At 51.8% G+C, this 15,765-nt stretch overlaps 1 protein-coding gene and 3 pseudogenes across 1 annotated transcript; all 4 read right to left on the bottom strand.

Annotated features, from left to right (window-relative positions):
• Nucleotides 1–1,090: 1,090 nt before the first annotated feature.
• LOC146723013 (uncharacterized) lies at nucleotides 1,091–11,983 on the bottom strand. Its single transcript, XM_085483341.1, has 2 exons — nucleotides 9,401–11,983; nucleotides 1,091–1,390 (listed from the first exon to the last, which is right to left on the bottom strand). Exons 1-2 carry the CDS (start codon nucleotides 11,981–11,983, stop codon nucleotides 1,091–1,093), a joined length of 2,883 nt encoding a protein of 960 aa, XP_085339467.1.
• LOC146723015 (small subunit ribosomal RNA) lies at nucleotides 2,796–3,976 on the bottom strand (annotated as a pseudogene).
• LOC146723014 (large subunit ribosomal RNA) lies at nucleotides 5,440–7,099 on the bottom strand (annotated as a pseudogene).
• Nucleotides 11,984–13,132: 1,149 nt separating the features above from the next.
• LOC146723012 (small subunit ribosomal RNA) lies at nucleotides 13,133–14,313 on the bottom strand (annotated as a pseudogene).
• Between the last annotated feature and the right edge of the window lie 1,452 nt (nucleotides 14,314–15,765).

Raw genomic sequence — 15,765 nt, 5'->3', positions numbered from 1 at the left:
TGCCTGCGGCATCCCCCGGAAAACCGCGTCACCTTCGGCAGCACCAAAGCCGTTGACGAAAGGTGGGCGATTCCCCTCTTCTGCGCGACTGCAGGGTGAGTCTCACCTTCCCCTTTGTCCCTCTCCGGTCCCTTTTCTCTCCGACTCCATATACACTAACGGCTGGCTGCTCCTTCTAGGAGCGAGCGCTCGCTAATCGCTCCGAAATGATGGAGGATTCCGGACCCTGGTCGATCAGAGCGCGACGGACTGCCAGCTGTTCCCGTTGCAGTCGATGACGCCCGGACCCCTAGGCCGTAGCTAGCGCACAGTTTCGGAGGAAGAGTCTGCGCTTTGCGCCACGGTGGAGACTCGTGGCGGCCTCGGCTTTCCCGATGCCCCTCGTAAATCGAAGATGTGATTTCGACTGCCACACGCTGTACACGTCTTCTTCGAAGAGCACTCGGAAGAATATGATGGCCGGCCAGGCAGTTTGAGGCAGAGCTTATGCTTCACCGGACGAGGCTGGCTTACTCGCCATCGACCGTCCTTAATCACTTATAGATCTCCGCAGAACATAACAAAGTGTTCCCCCTGGCAGATGGACCGCAACCGGCTTCTGGACTTCTCTTTTGGATCTTGGCTTTGACGTGGTGGCTCCTCGTTTGATTACGTCAGTGCTGGAGCTGCTGCTGGTCGTTCCTGCCGGAAACAGCGCCTCCAAAAACCCGTATGGAGCCGAGTTGCATAAGGCCTCAAGCGACGTACTTGGCGTATCGTGGTGTGACTTATATCACTCTCCCCATTCTCGGCCTAGATCGGGCCTGTCGCGGAGCTCTACGACAGGGTGGACGAAGAGACCGCCGTGCGTCTATCGGTATACATATCGGTCGGTCTATGCTCTTCAAGTGAGCTGACGTTTTGTTACTCCATGGAAAAGCCTCCTCATTAGCGGCGAGATATCGCTTTATCACTTGGTCACGCCTAAAGAATTATTCAGATAATTACGAGTCCAGCACTCTATTTGTTTCTCTATAATAGCTTAGAGTTTCCGGCGATTTCATCAGTTTGTCTTGTGGTCTTCTGAGCGTTACGAATCAGCAGATCGGCGTCACCCTCTCACACCAAAGTGTTGAAGGGTAGTGTAACTTTTCTTCCAGACAGGTTTTGCTGCCTGATTCCGGCCGATTATCGATTGGAACAGATCCCGGAATAAAGGCCAAATCCTCGGATTTCCCGGCGAAGGTAGCCGGTTTTGGATTTTGGCAGCGCTGTCAGAGGAGTCGGGACTATTGGTCGCGGCCCGCGGTAGAGCTGGACAAGCCTGTATCTTGCAGCGGAGACGTTCTTCCAAATCGAGCATGAGCCCTTGTTCGCAGGTAATCTTCCTCGCGCTAAAGGACGGATGTCCCTGTGTGGACGTAGACCTCACTCACTTTATTTCGTCAACCGATCGGCTTAAACAGTATCATTAAGAGCGTGTCGAATCTATATCCCATAGCTTCTTCGATCATTTTGCGCCGGGCCTCTAACACCGCGCGACACGAGGGTCATATTGCGCCTCGGCCACGACTTACTTGGTCAGGTTCTCGAACGCGCGCGGATCTTGTTGCCGTACAGCACCGGGGCGGTGGCATGATCGCCTTCGGTCTGTCATTTCTAACATGTTTCTCTCTGTTCCAGGAAGCACTGGGTCACCGCACTCAATCACAACGCTTCCGTCACACGGGATTCCAGGAGGTTCCGAGTCGAAATCCGGCTCGAAGGACCAAAAAAATGTTATGTGGCGAACGGTAAAGATGGATAGACTGTGGGTCGACAGCGAGGACCGAGAAATAGACCACACTCGACACCACGCGTAACGTTCACAAAAAAAATATATTTATATAAACTATTAACAAAAATTACAATTAATATACCGCACCGAATTTACCGAGAGAATTAGCCGAGTCGTAAATTACTAAGTGTCCGCAAGCAACGGTAATGAATTAGACAAAGACAAGCAATCTTTATCGTATGAACACGCTTTATTCGCGATAAGCAATCGGAAAAAGCGCCGCGGTCGCGAAAGAGGAGGCTTATATACGCCTTGTAATTCTAGAATATTCGAGTACAATTGCTGTCGTTCTATTGTGATATTAAGGGTGAAGGAACGTTTACTGTAATTATTTACTTGTTTTTCTCTCCTCTCGCGCGACAGCGGTGTTTACAATTTAGACTGTTTTAAGCGCTTGTTTTCGAAGGCGCGGAGTATCCGTATACTCTCGCGGCCGAGCGCTAATTTAAATATAATTTAAAATACGCATGTTAGACCACGATATTAATTAATAAATTATATGCATGCTGCATGAGGCATGATCGAGATGCATGAATATTTTAACGCTTTCTTGTCCGCGGGTTATTACCGTTCGAATCTCGAACACTGCTCGTTCAAGTAGTTTGTTACAATCCTGGCGTTGTGTGGTCAAGCACCGTCTTGTTGAAAGAACATTTTATTTCTTTCAAATAGTGGCACTTCTTCTAAAAAATCGGGCAGATTTTCTTTCAAAAGTTCCGCGATACCATAGGGTACGCCTATTTAGCAGGCTAGAGTCCCGTTCGTTATCGGAATTAACCAGACAAATCGCTCCACCAACTAAGAACGGCCATGCACCACCACCCACCGAATCAAGAAAGAGCTATCAATCTGTCAATCCTTCCGGTGTCTGGGCCTGGTGAGGTTTCCCGTGTTGAGTCAAATTAAGCCGCAGGCTCCACTCCTGGTGGTGCCCATCCGTCAATTCCTTTAAGTTTCAGCTTTGCAACCATATTTCCCCCGGAACCCAAAAGCTTTGGTTTCCCGGAAGCTGCCCGCCAAGTCATCGGAGGAACATCGGCGGATCGCTAGCTGGCATCGTTTATGGTTAGAACTATGGCGGTATCTGATCGCCTTCAAACCTCTAACTTTCGTTCTTGATTAATGAAAACATTTTTGGCAAATGCTTTCGCTTCTGTCCGTCTTGCGACGATCCAAGAATTTCACCTCTAACATCGCAATACGAATGCCCCCATCTGTCCCTATTAATCATTACCTCGGGGTTCCGAAAACCAACAAAATAGAACCGAGGTCCTATTCCATTATTCCATGCACGCAGTATTCAGGCGAATGTAGCCTGCTTTAAGCACTCTAATTTGTTCAAAGTAAACGTACCGGCCCGACTCGACACTCAGTAAAGAGCACCGCGACGGGATATTAGTTGGGCCGCCCCTCGCGAGGCTAAGCCCACCGGTAGGACGTCCCACATCACGCCAGTTGAACACCGCGAGCGGTGAACCGACGGTGTGCGACATAGATTCAACTACGAGCTTTTTAACCGCAACAACTTTAATATACGCTATTGGAGCTGGAATTACCGCGGCTGCTGGCACCAGACTTGCCCTCCAATGGATCCTCGTTAAAGGATTTAAAGTGTACTCATTCCGATTACGGGGCCTCGGATGAGTCCCGTATCGTTATTTTTCGTCACTACCTCCCCGTGCCGGGAGTGGGTAATTTGCGCGCCTGCTGCCTTCCTTGGATGTGGTAGCCGTTTCTCAGGCTCCCTCTCCGGAATCGAACCCTGATTCCCCGTTACCCGTTACAACCATGGAAGGCGCAGAACCTACCATCGACAGTTGATAAGGCAAACATTTGAAAGATGCGTCGCCGGTGCTAGGACCGTGCGATCAGCACAAAGTTATTCAGAGTCACCAAAATAAACGGTGGACAAACGGCGAGCCGCCCGCCACCGATTGGTTTTGATCTAATAAAAGCGTCCTTTCCATCACTGGTCGGGACACTGTTTTGCATGTATTAGCTCTAGAATTACCACAGTTATCCAAGTAAATGTGGGTACAATCTAATGAACCATAACTGATTTAATGAGCCATTCGCGGTTTCACCTTAATTCGGCATGCACTGAGACATGCATAACTTAATCTTTGAAACAAGCATATGACTACTGGCAGGATCAACCAGGGAGCTTCGTGTTCGGTTACTCGCGAGGGAGTAACTCGCGAGCGAGCCCGAAGACTCGTCGCTAGCTCTTTTTCGCGCGCGCGCGCATTCGATGCTGAAACACCGACGCGCGCGCGACACGCTCGTATGTGCCATTTTATTTGCCGCCGGTCTTGCTCAGCCGGTCGGCGACACTCTGCTGTGTTTAACGCTATTATGTAAAGCGTACGAGAGAACGACGGAGGCGAGAGTAAACCCCCGACGCCGCCGCCTCTCTTCTTCCTCCTCCTCTCCGTTCAAAAATCCACAAGATCAAAATACTCGTGTTCTTATTCTCCCAAATGTTATGATGCGCGGTCTCGAGAGACCGCGCGATTCACCCTGACGCTAGATCGACGATGGCGATGCTTAGACGTCGAGGACTGTTCTGTCTGGTTCGTACGCGTTTAACCGCACACGACCAGCAATAAGATTTCGCTACGGCGTACAAAGCGAGCGGGAAGAAGCAACGTAAGGTTGAATTCATAAACCTAACGCCTCGATTCGCGGCAAGCGCCTCCTCCCTCGTCATCATGCGCTTCTCTTCGTCGCTCCATTGGCGGTTAACCCTCTCGACGTTAACCTCCTCGTTGACGATGGCCTCGTGTGCACATCGGCGATGGAGGCCGAGTCCGGTCTTCGTGGTGAACGCACGATCACAGTGTGGGCATGGGAATTGCGGGGCTTGCGGGGTAGCAGGGACAGGGGCAGCGGGTGTTGGGCGGCGTCGTGGCCTAGCGGGCGGCCGACGAGAAGAGCCTGGAGAGGGGTCAGGAGAGGGTGGCGAAGGGACGACAGGACCGGCGGCCCGAGGCTGCCGCCGGAGATTAATATTTTTCTCTTCTTGTGGTGCCTGCCGTAAACAGACCCGAAGGGCTGGCAACCCCACGGACCCGGACGGAGCGTTGCCGCTCCGCCAAGCCAGAGCCCCGTTGGCCGCCGGGAGGTTGGTTCCGACGTTGCCCGACTCTCACCGCGAGGAGGTGGGGTTGGCGCATGGAAACCACCAAAATCGGCGGCTCCCTTAAGAGAGTCATAGTTACTCCCGCCGTTTACCCGCGCTTGCTTGAATTTCTTCACGTTAACATTCAGAGCACTGGGCAGAAATCACATTGCGTCAACACCCGCGAGGGCCATCGCAATGCTTTGTTTTAATTAGACAGTTGGATTCCCCTAGTCCGTGCCAGTTCTGAGCTGAGCGTTGAATGGCGGCCGAAGAGGACGACCACGACGGCTTGCGCCGCCACGGAAGCCTCGCAGCAAGGAAGATCCGCGGGAGGCCAAGGCACGGGACCGAGCTCGGATCCCGGGACCGGCGCGAGAACGAGAACGCCGACCGTTCACCTCGCCCAGGCCCGGCACGTCAGCCCCGCTTCTCAGAGCCAATCCTTATTCCGAAGTTACGAATCCAATTTGCCGACTTCCCTTACCTACATTATTCTATCGACTAGAGGCTCTTTACCTTGGAGACCTGCTGCGGATATGGGTACGAACCGGCGCGACACCTCCACGTGGCCCTCTCCTGGATTTTCAAGGTCCGAGGGGAAGATCCGGACACCGCCGCAACTGCGGTGCTCTTCGCGTTCCAAACCCTATCTCCCTGCTAGAGGTTTCCAGGAAACTCGAATGCTTATACAGAAAAGAAAACTCTTCCCGGATCTCCCGACGGCGTCTCCAGGTCATTTTGGGTTACCCCGACGAACACTCTTACAAGGGCCCGAATTGTATGCGGTTCCGCTGCCGGGTTCCGGAATAGGAACCGGATTCCCTTTTGCCCGACGGGCGTGTGTCTTTCGTATAATATTTATTATTATTTCTCGACACTCAGTATATTGTACGCCGTCATTGACATAGGATTTCTCCTAGGCTTAGGATCGACTGACTCGTGTGCAACGGCTGTTCACACGAAACCCTTCTCCACGTCAGTCCTCCAGGGCCTCGCTGGAGTATTTGCTACTACCACCAAGATCTGCACCGACGGCGGCTCCAGGCAAGCTCGCGCCTAGACTTTTCTGCGCTCACCGTCGCGACACTCCTACTCGTCAGGGCTTCGTGACGACGCGAGAGAAGACTAACGCCCGCTTTCGGTTGCCGCCCCACTTGCCACTGACGGCAGAGTATAGGCTCGACGCTTCAGCGCCATCCATTTTCAAGGCTAGTTGCTTCGGCAGGTGAGTTTTACACACTCCTTAGCGGATTCCGACTTCCATGGCCACCGTTCTGCTGTCTTAAGCAACCAACGCCTTTCATGGTGTCCCATGAGCGTCGAGTTGGGCGCCTTATCTCTGCGTTTGGTTCATCTCACCACGCCAGTTCCAGTTCTGCTTACCAAAAATGGCCCACTTGGCACTCTGATTCGAAGATGCTCGTGGCTTCATAATTCAAGAAAGCCAGAGATCTCACCCATTTAAAGTTTGAGAATAGGTTGAGGTCGTTTTGGCCCCAAGGCCTCTAATCAAGTCGCTTTACCAGATGAGACTCGCGCGCGTTCCGTGCGGAACGGCCGAGTGCCAGCTATCCTAAGGGAAACTTCGGAGGAAACCAGCTACTAGATGGTTCAATTAGTCTTTCGCCCCTATACCCAGTTCCGACGATCGATTTGCACGGACTCCGCGGGACATCGCCGACCGACGCGAAGCCAGCGCCGCTGACGATGAATTTCCCCGTTCGATCTTTTGGGTTTCTTAGGTTTACCCCTGAACGGTTTCACGTACTTTTGAACTCTCTTTTCAAAGTTCTTTTCAACTTTCCCTCACGGTACTTGTTCGCTATCGGTCTCGTGGTCGTATTTAGCCTAGCCTTAGATGGAGTTTACCACCCACTTAGAGCTGCACTCTCAAGCAACCCGATTCTAAGGAGAGATTCTCCCGAGGCGCGCACCGGTCGCTACGGGCCTGGCACCCTCTACGGGTAAGTGGCCCCATTCAAGATGGACTTGGACGCGACGCGGCACCTCGGGATAAGCGGATCCTTTCGAACACCACATTTCCCTGCGGCGGAACCGCGGGATTCGGTGCTGGGCTCTTTCCTGTTCGCTCGCCGCTACTAAGGAAATCCTGGTCAGTTTCTTTTCCTCCGCTTAATAATATGCTTAAATTCAGCGGGTAATCTCGCCTGCTCTGAGGTCGTCGCATAGTGAGTTTTCGTAGCCGTTTGCCTCCTCCGCGTCGCTCATCGTCGTCTCTCTTCTATAATATATAAGAGGGAGAGAGAGAGAGCGTCGACGAGAGAGCAGCAGCGGCAGCACACGAAATACGCGAGAAGGCAAATCGCCGGGGCGCTCGCTAACCGCACACACACTCGTTGGTGGTAATGGAGACGATATATCGCGGGGTTCGAAATTCTCGGCTCTCCTTTCTCTTTTATATACGAAATTCGGGCGGAATCGATTCGACGAGTACACGACGCGGCGCGCCGGTCCTTTTTTTTTGCTTTACGAAAATTTCGTGGACTCGGACACGCGGTCGGCTCGCGATTCAAAACCCTTCTCCGTAAAGAGGTAAAGGATTACGAATGCTCTCTCCGCCGGACGACGACGCGCCGTATATTTCTCCGTAATACCGTTATGTGTGCGGGCAAGGGCGCCTCGGCATAAGGCGCGCGAGCGCTATCGCACCAAGAGACGCGGCACAGAGTGCGAGAGCAGTCAGTCAGTCTGTGTGATGTACGGAGAGGAGAGACGGTGAGACATGCGCTACCTACTTTCGGGAGACAACGACGCACGCGCCGCTCTAGGGAAAGCGGTGCCATTCACCGCCCGCCCTGACCCTTTTTTTGGCCGTTTGTTGCTCCCTTCGCGCGCGCTCTTACTCTCATTCCATTTCTCCTCGGCTCTCGCGTACACACACGACTTGGATACACAAACACGCTCCCCCTCTTAATTCGCGCAGCATTCCCTGGGCGCGCGTTCGCCAACGTTTTACACGCTTGTGCGCTTCTCTTTCTCATTATTATTTCGGTGTGTCATTTCAGACGACGCAAGGATTTGCGCCGCGGCTGGTCGGCGCGGCACAGACACCTCGGGCGAACGTCCAACGATCGCTCGTACGCCCATTGTAAGCGTTGCACAGGGCACAGGCGACGCGCGCGCCATTCTCTGGTCGCCCGCGTCGTGGCCGTGCGCGCTTTTCGGGCGCAAGTAGTTTAGGGGTACTAAAACGACTCTCAGCCAGGCGTGGTCCGGGAATTGTATCCGTGGACCGCAATGTGCGTTCGAAATGTCGATGTTCATGTGTCCTGCAGTTCACAAGTTGTGCGAGAACCTTCGATTTGTTTTAATTTTCCGCGCAGAGGCAAATTTATTTATTTATAAGTCGGCTCGTAGATACGAAGGAGACTGGATGCGGAGAAAATTGTAAAGGTGGAGAAATTCACTTTTGAGGCAAAGCAGTTTTATTCAAAACTCTCGCAGACAAGATTAAAACGCGGAAGTTCGCTCTAGAACGAGATAAATTCGCGCGATGCTCTTTTCGCTGATATACACGGAGACGTCTCTTCAGTTCAGACTCCTCGAGTAGACTCATTTTTGATCCTCGCGGAATTCGGCAGCTAAGGCTCATCCGATCGACGCGTGGCACACGTGCTGAAATCCTATTCGCAGACGATTGCCCCATCACGCTCCGAAACGCGAGACAAAGGCGAGTTTTTGTAGATTCCTCGCTCGCGGAATCGAAAACAACCGGAATAACATTTCGGCGTCGAATATTTTCAATTTCTACGATTAACCTTGCTTCGTCGCTCCGAAAATACGTGACAATTTTAAACATACCGCCCGCCTCGCATTTGAACGTATGCGAATATGCGAAATATAGCCAACGGTAGTCTTCAACGTACGATGAAGACAATAAATCAATTTTCAATCAACCAAGAAATCAAACAAGAGATCAATGCAATAATTCCTTGCGATCGAATAACGAGGGCAAGTAATCAGAAGGTGAAAAAACCTTTTACAATTTTCGAGTAAATATTTCTAAATTATAAAGACGCTCTCAATTTTCAATAGGCACTGAGCCTTAGCAAATATTCGCCTCTTTCGGCTGTTCGAGCACGCAAATACAATTATACATGTTTCGAAATTCTACCGACAATGCGATGGGTCGAATAACAAAGTCATAAATGCGATACCTGGCTCGAAAACCACGCCGAAGAGGAGAATATTGCCTAACATAGTAGATTTTTAACGTATAAGACGGGCAACAAGAGCCAAATCGCGGATGACAATGCGTTATCCTAACGAAACTAAATAATTTTCCGTTAGAATTAAATACCGGTGCACAAGGCACCAAATTTTACTTGGACACGGCCAAGATTTTAAATATGAAATAATCTCATATTTGAGATTTAATTTCAATACCCCCTTTAACCCCCCTACGGAAAATAACTGGCTTAAAAAATGCGTTTGTTTACCAACATTAATTGAAGTATGTCATCCATGTAGACATCGCTCCGCAGGATGTCGGCGCCTTTCGGAAAGCGATGCTCTTCGTCCTCGGCGAGTTGGCGTAAGGTACGGATGGCCAGATACGGGGCGCATGAGAGCCCGTAAGTGACCGTGCATAGCCAGAACTCCTGGACGTCGTTCTTAGAGTCGTCTCTCCACAGGATTCGCTGCAGGCTTCGATCGTCCGGATGCACTAGGATCTGCCGATACATCTTTTCGATATCGGCAGCGAAGACGTATCTGTGGCGTCGCCAACGCAGCAGGATGTCAGCCAGCGCAGGAAGCAGATTCGGTCCAGTCAGAAGAAATTGGTTGAGAGAGTCCCCGTTCGGCAAGGAGCTCGAGCCGTTGAACACGACCCTCAGCTTAGTGGAAGTGCTGTCCGGACGCAGGACCCCGTGATGCGGCAGGTAACAGGTACCTCGTTGTGGCTCAGCTGGCGCTGGTGCAAGCATCATATGTCGCAGTTCCTTGTACTTTTGCATGAACTCTACGTACATGTCCTTAAAGTCGGCATCTTTCTCTAACCTTTTCTCCGTCTGTTGCAGAGCACGACTGGCGGCGCGACGAGTCCCAGACAGATCCGGGAGAGGCTCGATCGTTGGCAGCCGCACTATGTACCTGCCGTCAGGAGAGCGCGAGTGATGACGGCGGTAGTGCTCCTCGCACTCTAGTTCCGCCTTGGTGAGGGTCGGAGATGGCCGGTGGACTTCCTCCTGCTCCCAGAACCGCCGCACCAAGCAGGTGATGTCCTCCTCGATTTGGCAGTGATGAGCGGAGATGTGTTGGCTGGGCGCCGTCGAGCTAACTGTACCTGAGAGAATCCAGCCCAACGAGGTTTGTTGAGCTACTGGATCCTTAGAACCTCCTTTTCGTAGACCCTGACGGATGATGGTCCCATATACGTCGGCTCCCAGTAGGATGTCGACGGGGTCCGAGGAGCAGAATTCCGGATCGGCGAGCTCCAGGTCCTCCAGATGGGTCCAGGTTCGTCTACTGCTGCGGCATCCTCCGGAAAACAGCGTCAACTTCGGCAGCACCAAAGCGTTGACGAAGGTGGGCGATTCCCCTCTGCGCGACTGCAGGGTGAGTCTCACCTTCCCCTTTGTCACTCCGGTCCTTTTCTCTCCGACTCCATAGACACTAACGGCGGCTGCTTTTCTAGGGAGTCGTAAGCGCTGCGCTAATCGCTCCGAAATGATGGAGGATTCGGAGCCCTGGTCGATCAGAGCGCGAGCGGACTGCCAGCTTCCGTGGCAGTCGAGGACGCGGACCCTAGCCGTAGCGAGCAGCACCGTTGCGGAGGAAGAGTCTGCGCCTTGAGCCACGTGAGACGTCGTGGCGGCCTCGGCTTCCCGGAATGCATCGTGAAGCGAGGAGTGATGTCGACTGCCACACGCTGTACACGTCTTCTTCGAAGAGCACTCGGAAGATTGATGCCGGCCAAGGCAGTTTGAGCAGAGCTTATGCTCACGGACGAGCTGCTTACGCGCCATCGCCGTCTTATCCTTATAGTCGCCGCAGAACATAACAAAGTGGTCCCCCTGGCAGATGGAGCACCGGCTTCTGGACTTCTCTTTTGGATCTTGGCCTTTGACGTGGTGGCTCCTCGTTGATTTCGTAGTGCTGGAGCTGCTGCTGTCGTTCCTGGCCGGAAACAGCGCCTCCAACGTATGGAGCCGACGTTCTATGAAGGCCTCAAGCGAGGCGTAGCTTGGCGGACTCGTGGTGTGACTTATATCACTCTCCCATTCTCGCCTAGAGCGGCTGTCGAGGAGCTCTACGACGAGGTGGACGAAGAGATCCTCCGTGCGGTCTATCGGTCGGTCTATGCTCTTCAGGGAGCTGACAGTTGTTTTTACTCCATGGAAAAGCCTCCTCAATTCAGCGGCGGATTCGCTTTTCATCTTGGTCAACGCTAAGAAATTATTCAGATAATTACGAGTCAGCAATCTTTTGTTCTCGTAATAATCGCTTAGAGTTTTCCAGGCGATTTCATAGTTGTCTTCTGTGGTGCTGAGGTTACGAATCAGCAGATCGGCGTCACCCTTCACACAAAGTTTTAAGTAGTGTAACTTCTCCACAGGTTTTGCTGCCTGATTCCGGCCGATGAGGGATTGGAACAGATCCCGGAATGAAGGCCAATCCTCGTATTTCCCGGCGAAGGTAGGCGGTTGGATTTTTGGCAGCGCTGTCCGAGGAGCGGGACTAGTTGTCGCGGCCGCGGTAGAACTGGCTGCCTGTAGCTGCAGCTGGAGAGCGCTCTTCAGATCGAGCATGAGGCCCTTGTTCAGCAGGTAAGCTTCCTCGCCTAAGGACGGGATGTCCTGTTTAGCGTAGACCTCATGCTTTATTTCGTCAACCCGATCGGCTAACGTATCATTAAGAGCGTCGAATTTATCCCATAGCTTCTCGAGATTTTGAAGCCGGGCCTCCACCGCGCCGAGGGTCATATTGGCCTCGCCGAGCTTCCGCAGGTTCTCGAACGCGCGCGAGATCTTGCCGTACAGCACCGTGGCGGTGGCAATGATCGCCTTCGTGTCTGTCATTTCTAACAATGTTTCTCTGTTCCAGAAGCACTGGTCACCGACACTCAATCACAATCGCTTCCGTGGCACCGGATTCACAGGAGGTTCCGGAGGAATCCGGCTCGAAGGACCAAAAAATGTGCGCGACGGAAAGATGGATAGGACGTGGTCGGAAGCGAGACCGAGAAATAGACACAACACTCGACACACGCGTAACGTTCACAAAAAAAATATATTTATATAAACTATTAACAAAAATTACAATTAATATACCGCACCGAATTTACCGAGAGAATTAGCCGAGTCGTAAATTACTAAGTGTCCGCAAGCAACGGTAATGAATTAGACAAAGACAAGCAATCTTTATCGTATGAACACACTTTATTCGCGATGAGCAATCGGAAAAAGCGCCGCGGTCGCGAGAGAGGAGGCTTATATACGCCTTGTAATTCTAGAATATTCGAGTACATTTGCTGTCGTTCTATTGTGATATTAAGGGTGAAGGAACGTTTACTGTAATTATTTACTTGTTTTTCTCTCCTCTCGCGCGACAGCGGTGTTTACAATTTAGACTGTTTTAAGCGCTTGTTTTCGAAGGCGCGGAGTATCCGTATACTCTCGCGGCCGAGCGCTAATTTAAATATAATTTAAAATACGCATGTTAGACCACGATATTAATTAATAAATTATATGCATGCTGCATGAGGCATGATCGAGATGCATGAATATTTTAACGCTTTCTTGTCCGCGGGTTATTACCGTTCGAATCTCGAACACTGCTCGTTCAAGTAGTTTGTTACAATCCTGGCGTTGTGTGGTCAAGCACCGTCTTGTTGAAAGAACATTTTATTTCTTTCAAATAGTGGCACTTCTTCTAAAAAATCGGGCAGATTTTCTTTCAAAAGTTCCGCGATACCATAGGGTACGCCTATTTAGCAGGCTAGAGTCTCGTTCGTTATCGGAATTAACCAGACAAATCGCTCCACCAACTAAGAACGGCCATGCACCACCACCCACCGAATCAAGAAAGAGCTATCAATCTGTCAATCTTTCCGGTGTCTGGGCCTGGTGAGGTTTCCCGTGTTGAGTCAAATTAAGCCGCAGGCTCCACTCCTGGTGGTGCCCTTCCGTCAATTCCTTTAAGTTTCAGCTTTGCAACCATATTTCCCCCGGAACCCAAAAGCTTTGGTTTCCCGGAAGCTGCCCGCCGAGTCATCGGAGGAACTTCGGCGGATCGCTAGCTGGCATCGTTTATGGTTAGAACTAGGGCGGTATCTGATCGCCTTCGAACCTCTAACTTTCGTTCTTGATTAATGAAAACATTTTTGGCAAATGCTTTCGCTTCTGTCCGTCTTGCGACGATCCAAGAATTTCACCTCTAACGTCGCAATACGAATGCCCCCATCTGTCCCTATTAATCATTACCTCGGGGTTCCGAAAACCAACAAAATAGAACCGAGGTCCTATTCCATTATTCCATGCACGCAGTATTCAGGCGAAGGTAGCCTGCTTTAAGCACTCTAATTTGTTCAAAGTAAACGTACCGGCCCGACTCGACACTCAGTAAAGAGCACCGCGACGGGATATTAGTTGGGCCGCCCCTCGCGAGGCTAAGCCCACCGGTAGGACGTCCCACATCACGCCAGTTAAACACCGCGAGCGGTGAACCGACGGTGTGCGACACAGATTCAACTACGAGCTTTTTAACCGCAACAACTTTAATATACGCTATTGGAGCTGGAATTACCGCGGCTGCTGGCACCAGACTTGCCCTCCAATGGATCCTCGTTAAAGGATTTAAAGTGTACTCATTCCGATTACGGGGCCTCGGATGAGTCCCGTATCGTTATTTTTCGTCACTACCTCCCCGTGCCGGGAGTGGGTAATCTGCGCGCCTGCTGCCTCCCTTGGATGTGGTAGCCGTTTCTCAGGCTCCCTCTCCGGAATCGAACCCTGATTCCCCGTTACCCGTTACAACCATGGTAGGCGCAGAACCTACCATCGACAGTTGATAAGGCAAACATTTGAAAGATGCGTCGCCGGTGCTAGGACCGTGCGATCAGCACAAAGTTATTGAGAGTCACCAAAATAAACGGTGGACGAACGGCGAGCCGCCCGCCACCGATTGGTTTTGATCTAATAAAAGCGTCCCTTCCATCACTGGTCGGGACTCTATTTTGCATGTATTAGCTCTAGAATTACCACAGTTATCCAAGTAAATGTGGGTACAATCTAATGAACCATAACTGATTTAATGAGCCATTCGCGGTTTCACCTTAATTCGGCATGCACTGAGACATGCATGGCTTAATCTTTGAGACAAGCATATGACTACTGGCAGGATCAACCAGGGAGCTTCGTGTTCGGTTACTCGCAAGGGAGTAACTCGCGAGCGAGCCCGAAGACTCGTCGCTAGCTCTTTTTCGCGCGCGCGCGCGTTCGATGCCTGAAACACCGACGCGCGCGCGACACGCTCGTATGTGCCATTTTATTTGCCGCCGGTCTTGCTCAGCCGGTCGGCGACACTCTGCTGTGTTTAACGCTATTATGTAAAGCGTACGAGAGAACGACGGAGGCGAGAGTAAACCCCCGACGCCGCCGCCTCTCTTCTTCCTCCTCCTCTCCGTTCAAAAATCCACAAGATCAAAATACTCGTGTTCTTATTCTCCCAAATGTTATGATGCGCGGTCTCGAGAGACCGCGCGATTCACCCTGACGCTAGATCGACGATGGCGATGCTTAGACGTCGAGGACTGTTCTGTCTGGTTCGTACGCGTTTAACCGCACACGACCAGCAATAAGATTTCGCTACGGCGTACAAAGCGAGCGGGAAGAAGCAACTCTTCCCGCAAACTCGTATCCGTGGAGTAGATGCTCGGTAAGCGCGACGATTCCGCTGCTGCGTACGAAACGAGAGGGAACCGCGCGGCCAACACACTAGAGGCGTGCGCGCCACATAAGAGCCATTCGGTCTTGCGACACCGACTCGTGGCAATGCTGTGCTCGTAATAAATAAGTGTGCGTTAATTTTGCGCGCGTTCGGCGACGAACGAGAAGAGCCGCACCGTAATCTCCGGCGAAGAGGAATACGAGACGACGCGAGAGTCGAACGTACGTTCTCGCGAGACACGCAACCTCCAAGCATGAGAAGACTTGGCGGCGGCGCGTTCTGCGACGATCGTATATTATTTTATATATTCGTGGTTTCCAAATCAAACATTTTATATAAATGTTCTCTCCGTGTCAGAGTCGCGACTCGACAAAATCCGTTCTCGACCCGTTCGGGCGATTCTTCGTTTGTCAACGTCGAGAGCGCGACACGTACAATATTAATCTCTGCCTACCTCTTATAGTACCCAACCGACCGGCCAAGCGGTCGGCGACGGTACGGAGAGCGGTCGAAACACGCCGGAGTGGCGAGAGACTCGAGAAAGTACGTTTACGACTCGTCCGGACTCGCTCGACTCGTTCGACGCGCCGAGCGCGACGTACCTCTTATAGTACCCAACCGGCCGGCCAGGCGGTCGGCGACGCACGGTCCTACGCACGGCCGTATGCGAGCGCGAGCGTCGAAAGGCGCGTTCAATCGAGACATTGTCGCGGAGAGCGAACGATCGAAAAGTCCTATTGTACGATAAAATATTATCACGATAGCCGTATGGCGAATGTCAAACAACGATAATTAGCATTAATTAAGAAGGAAACAAACGAAATGCCGGGACAATAAGGTATAAGCACCGACGGTACCTCCGGGCCGGGCGGCACCTCCGGGTCGGACGACCGAATGATCTCTCGAAGTCAGA

The sequence above is a fragment of the Nylanderia fulva genome, unplaced genomic scaffold, assembly GCF_048542155.1.
Source record: "Nylanderia fulva isolate GAGA-0341 unplaced genomic scaffold, ASM4854215v1 Scaffold245, whole genome shotgun sequence".
In the NCBI taxonomy this organism is placed as follows: domain Eukaryota; kingdom Metazoa; phylum Arthropoda; class Insecta; order Hymenoptera; family Formicidae; genus Nylanderia; species Nylanderia fulva.
Note: the sequence above shows the minus strand (reverse complement) of the source record. Positions and strands in the feature narration are given on the sequence as shown.

Bases quoted from the DNA above. Each gene is read 5' to 3' on its own strand.
- LOC146723013 (XM_085483341.1), bottom strand. From the start codon at position 11,983: ATGACAGACACGAAGGCGATCATTGCCACCGCCACGGTGCTGTACGGC. The intron at 1,391-9,400 runs GTAAACAAACGC...ACGTCCACACAG, and splicing joins ACATACTTCAATTAATGTTG to GGACATCCGTCCTTTAGCGC.